The 6,000-nt window shown below is 46.7% G+C and overlaps 1 protein-coding gene across 1 annotated transcript in view; it reads right to left on the bottom strand.

The window, feature by feature from the left end:
• TRPC6 (transient receptor potential cation channel subfamily C member 6) overlaps positions 1 to 2,845 on the bottom strand; it is a 148,539-nt gene extending 145,694 nt beyond the window's left edge. Inside the window, exon 1 of the mRNA XM_053562170.1 lies at positions 2,614 to 2,845. Coding sequence (XP_053418145.1) covers positions 2,614 to 2,789 — 176 coding nt within the window. The 5' untranslated portion in view covers positions 2,790 to 2,845. The remainder of the gene's footprint in view (positions 1 to 2,613) is intronic.
• Between the last annotated feature and the right edge of the window lie 3,155 nt (positions 2,846 to 6,000).

Consider the following 6,000-nt stretch of genomic DNA (forward strand, 5'->3'; position numbering starts at 1 on the left):
GCCATTTCAAAATGTCACTATACTATTAAGCCCTAATAATATGTAATTACTCTTAAGCAAGATAATTTACCACAATTTTTCAGTAAAAGCCATATAATTACAAGTTAAAAATCTTTCCACATAAATAAACTATAAGAGAATCACAGAATGTATCCCACATAAATGACAGCTGACAATGATTTGGGATCTTATAAAGGAAAATCATAAGGACTTGATTAAATATGGCTATTTACATATCTAAAGTGTACTAGGGATAGCCATGTTCACAAACAATACATCTCCCACTCTGAAAAAAATATATTAATTTGTATAAACCACAAATCAAAAGCATACAGAAGAGCTTATTTGTACTCTCTACCAGAGGGAATAATTTTCTTAAGCTCTTTCTCATATATTAAAAGTGTGAAGCACTGGTTGAAATTTCTCAGTTACTTGATTATTCAACTGGAAAAAAATAAGCATCTTGTCAGAGACAACAGTGGATGAGAAGATGAAAAAGTCACTGTAGAACTTTTTAGAAATAATAGGTTCAAATAAGACCAAACTGTAATTCCAAGACAGGGCTCACTCTTTTTATTTTCGGTATTAAATGCTACTACCCACCTGACCCAGAGGTGTACATTCTGAACTGGAGCACCTCTTCTGCTCAGTTCTACTCCTGAACAGTATTCTAGGATTCCTGAACTAAGGCAGAAATACCTATTCTGTAAATAGTAAACAATCTAAAGAATTAGATCAATAAATTAGGCAGTAAGCCACGTTTGAAGATAGCTTTGGGGAAAGTTTTCCGAACAACTTGGAATTATTCCTTTATTTAATCTGTCAGTACTAAGACATAACCCCAAGTTTTAAAATCAAATCATTTTTCCCACAGACACAGTTGCACGTATTTACTCAGCCTGTAGACTAGTACAGAGCTTATACGATAAAAAGAGAAAGATGATTTTATGGGACAGTCTAATTTCGAAACAGCAGAATAGATTTTTTAAGTTACTCAATTTATCCAGCCGATAATGTTGCCAAAGCTGCACCCTCAGACACAGTAGATCTCAAATTTCAGCCAATAAAAAAAGTCAATCTATGTTTTAGACATATACCTTCAAAGCAAATTTTAAAATAGCTGCATTCGGAATATCCAGGATTCATTTATTTTTCTTTCTGTCCTTTTTTGTTGTTCTTGACATGTGTCAGGTTGCTATTCAGAGTGTGGACCATGGACTGGTCATTTCTGCATCATTTTAGAGACCGCCAGAAATGCGGAATCTTGGGCTGTACTAAGACCTGCTGAATCAGAAGCTGCATTGTAACACCACCTCCAGGTGATTCTTACGCACCTTAAAGTTCAAATAGCACTACCAGACGCAGACCTATTTTCCAATTTAATATCAAGAAAAGAGTTCTTTGGCTGATGGTGAAAATGTCCTCAGATACCAGTGATGTTTGCACAACTTTGTGGATATATTAAATAGCACCGCATTGTACAACTTAAATGGGTGAATTTTATTTGTGTGAATTATCTTACTTTTTTAAGTCAAAAACAGATACTACAAATGCTTTCAACTTGCATGACGCAAAGGTGAATGGAAACAGTTCCAACTTTCTTTTACCCTTCAGCACAATTAGATGCGCGGTTTCCTGGGGCTCACCTCTCCCGGTGAGGGGGAACACAGCAGGCGGGACCGTGGGCATCCCTGACTGGTGACCCAAAGGCGCACCTAGCCCTCAGGAGGGTCTGCCAGGGTCCTGGGGGCACCGCCCTCCCTCGGGAAATCGCCTGCGGATGACTTTGCCAGGTCAGGAGAGGTGGCTACCCACTTGAGAAAAGGGACAAAGGATTAGAAACACTATCGCCGGCAGCATCTGTTGTCACAGAGGCAAGGGAGGGGAGAGTTTGCTTCTCGATTCCACTCTCGAATCACCCCTGACCTCTCCTCAATCCCCTTCAAAATGCCCCACATCCTCTTAATAAAGGCTTCTCCTCAGGGGCCCGTACAAACAACCCCAACGCACTGACTTGTACAGTTGGCGAGTCTCCCCTCACCGCCCCCCCAAAAGAGGTGGTCTCCCCCCGTGAAAAAGTCTACCGCCTCCATTTCCCTGTCTTAGCCGCAGGCCTGAGTCCAGGGGAGAAGGTGTCGGCAGAGGGCATGGGGAGACCAGGTCCCCACACTTCCCTGCACGCCTGCCAACCCACTGTCCGTGGCCGGGACCTGCGCGCTGCACCTGACAGCAGAGCAGAGACTGCCCGGCACAGGGCTCCGGAGCTTCCCGCACGCACCAGGGCGGCTAGAGGACCCCGGGCTTGTAGTCAGACGGACGCTGAGTGTCCCGGGGGCGCACACGGAACCAGCCCCCGGCTCAGACCCTGCCTGCCGCCCAGGCATTCTGAGTCTACTGCGGGTGCGGGGTGCAGGGGTTGATGAACTTGACCCGCCCTCCGGTCGCCCGCAGGGGGGATGGTGCTCCACGGTGTCACTCTCGTGGGCCACACGTCCATGCGTGCGCTCCAGGAGCAGCCCGGACCCGCGCGCCGTCCCGCCCTGGAGTCCCGGCCCCAGGAGCACAGACCCGGCTCGCAGCCTCCCACGCCCGCCCGCGCCCGCCCCGACTCACAGGCTGGGGTAGTAGCCGCCGCCGTAGGGAGGCAGCGGGGGCTGCGGGCCGCCGTCGTCGCCCAGCTCCGAGTCCATGAGCAGGTAGTCCCGGCTCTCGTTGCGCCGCGCGCCGGCCGCAGCAGCAGCCCGGGGACAACCGCCCCTCCGGGGCCCGAACGCCGGACTCTGGGTCATGGCGGGCAGCTGAGCCGGGCCTGGCCCCGTGCCGCGGGGGGCGCGTCTGCCGTCCCGGCGGGACCCGGGGAGCTCAGGCCGAGCTGGTCCCCGGCAGCCGGCGCCCGGGCACGGGCTGAGGCCGGGGGCGGACGCGCGGGGTCTGGACTCCGAGCGGCCCCCAGCCGACCGGGGGGCGGTCAGCGCTTAGAGCCAGCGGCGGGGACCTTCGCTGAGCCCCAAAGGCCGAAGGGACCCTGCGCGCTGCGGCCGGGGCTCCGGACAGAGCGCGCACTGGGGGCCGCGAGCGGCGGCGAAGCCTGGGAGCCAGAGGAGCAGGGACCGCGCCGAAGAGTTACTATGTCAACCGGGCCTCGCCGGCCCCCAGCTCCCGCCCTCTCCCCGCTCGCTCCGTCACCGTCCCCACCTTTAAAGGGTCGGGACGGCGGCGCCGGGCCCGTCCTGCAGAGGCAACTTTCCCGGCTGGGATGAACCCAAACCAGGCGGGGCCAGGCGCGCACTGTTTTATTCCCTTCTGCTTTCAGAGTCTGCTTACTTAGAAACGACACAAACCGAGGACATTGTAGGAAGCTTCCCCTTAAGTAAGACTATTGCGGAACCAAGGAAACATGTTTTTCAAAAGAGACACTAACCTCTCCTTTCTCCATCCTGCCTTCATGCCCCTGGGCATTTTCTCTCTTACTCCCAGCTCTGACGTTTTTACTACTGTACCTTAAAATGAACAACGTTCTATGTTCCCAACACCAGATGTTCCCAGTTCCTAAGCAAACCGACAAAAATAGGCGAGTGTTTTCCAATGATGCTCTGCTTACTTCAGAGAAAAACTTTCCTTCCATTGCTGTGAATGCTGGAGTATTCTCCTGACAGATGTTCCCCCACATTCGCAAACGGTTTTTAATTTTAAGACTTAGCTTTAAATTTGGATCAGTATGTACACATGTGATAAGTAAAAACTTCTCAACAAGGATGAATCAGTTTGTGTGGCCATTGAAGTAGCAGTTGTCAATTAGGAATCCATTCATTCATTCCACAAATACATATTTGATGGATGCCAGCTGTGTCAGGCACTGTTTTAGGATTCAGGCGTGAACAGATGAGGCCCTTGCCTGCCTTCATAGCACTGCCACAGAAGAAAGGGAGAAAGAGATCAAACAAGCAAACAGGCCAATGAGGTATTATCAGAGACAAATTCAACGATGAACATAAAACAGGTCTATGAGATGGCAACTGGGCCCTGAGTCATTCAGATGAGGAAGTTAACAGAGGCCTCTCCAAGGAGGTGCCAGCGACGTGGGGACGTCCCATGGCAAGGAGCCAGCCGTGAGAAGATCAGAAGGATTGGATTGAAGAAAGCCAGACGGTCTGAAATCCTGCCTGTGGAGGTTAAAATGGAAGTTGGAGACGTTCAGCGAACCCAATCAACCTGACAGAGGGAAGAGGGCGCATGCTCAGAATTTCTGACCTTGCCAGTACACTGAGAACTGGAGTTCTCAGAGAGCAGGAACCATCGTGTCCTGAGGGCTTAGCTCTGTTTGGCGTAGTTTCCTGGGAAGGATGCATTAATCCTGAAAAACTAACCCGGATCCTTCTGAAGTATGTTATTTCTCATTTAAGAGCCTCCTTTTTCGATCTTTCAACATGTGGAGCCACGTTTTAAAATTCTCACAATTTTCTAGTAATTACACCTACCAATAAGATACTTTACTTGCAATTCATTGGCTTATGGCAACTGCTATCTATCAGTGAGTAGTCATGAATAAATTAGTTAATTAATATTTTCTTTAAATAGTGCCAAGATAATCTGTCTGGGAACACAACCTATGTGGGGGGAAAAATATAATGGGGACAATAATATTTTAATGTTTTTGAGTTGAAGCAAAGTTAGAAAACATGAGGCTAGTTGAAGTGTTGGTCTTTAATGTAAGAGAAAAAAAAACTTGAGACAAAATTTATTTTGCTGTTGTTATAGTTGAGCTGTTTGTGCCTTTTCTCATAACACTGTTTTTCATTCACAGGTAAGCAAAACTTCACACTGCAAAAATTATTACATTAAACTTTTAGTATGAAATTATTGTACTGGTTGGCAAGATAAGACATGCTTTTCTCTGTTATTTGAAGTGCAGTGAGTACTAGACCAATAAAACCTGGGGCAATTATGGAATTCCCAGAGGGGTAAGGTGATGGAAAAGGGATTACAACATTCTGAAAGAGTAATATGATGAAAGGAGACCAGTAGATCAGAAGTCTGAAAACCTGGATTTTTCAATCCACAGTTTTCCTAACTGAATCTGCATGATTTCAGAGAGAACATTTAATCTCTCTTTGCCTTGGTTTATTCATCAGTAAGCAGATATAGAGAGACAGTAACAATGAAACCAATAAAAAGTCACAAAGTTTCTCCATCAAATCACGTATTTTTAGACAAAATATGAAAGAGTTGAGTTGATCTGGAATAATAGAGAAAGTTGGGTGAATGAAGAAACAGTCCTTGTAAGAGTTAACAAATTGTTAGATGGGTGAAGAACATATTTCTGACCAAGCTGGATATTATGATGCAATTTTAGGTTATGTATGTTTATGTTGTGTGTTTGTAATATTGAAATTAAAAAAGACACTCAGTTGTTAACTCTGAGATGAGAGATGAAGGTGAGTTATGTGTGTGGAGATGAAGGTGGAAAAAGAGATGTTAGGAAAGCAAACTTTTGCTTCATCGTACACATTGGCACTGTTTGGTAGATTAATTTTATAAACACTGATATTATAAATACTCTAATGTGGCGTTTTGAAAAGTCAGTAGGGGCAGAATGAGTAAAGAAAAACTGTTTTCCTCTAGAAGGTCTCAGGAAAGAGCCTAAGGGGAAAGAAAAAGAAATTTCTACTAGAGGCATAAGGTTGAGAACAAGTTATTGAATACTAAGTGACCCAAGAAGAAGCTAAGAAGACATTATTCAAAGACTTAAGGCAGCTACAATTTGTGAGTTGCTACTGCTGATGGAAAACCTCCTAACCTAGGAGGCTTTCTGCGAAATGCAATTTGGGGTTAGTTGGCCAGAAATACAGGTATGTGCTTGGAGAAGGGAGAGTGAAATGACTGTGGGGACATTGCACAGGCCACATTATGAAGGGGGAACACAATTCAGGACACAATTCTACCAGAGCCCAGGGAGCATTTAGACCAGCCCTGGCCCGAGGGGACTCTTCTGTCCCAGAA

Source organism: Nycticebus coucang, chromosome 14 (assembly GCF_027406575.1).
Source record: "Nycticebus coucang isolate mNycCou1 chromosome 14, mNycCou1.pri, whole genome shotgun sequence".
NCBI lineage: Eukaryota > Metazoa > Chordata > Mammalia > Primates > Lorisidae > Nycticebus > Nycticebus coucang.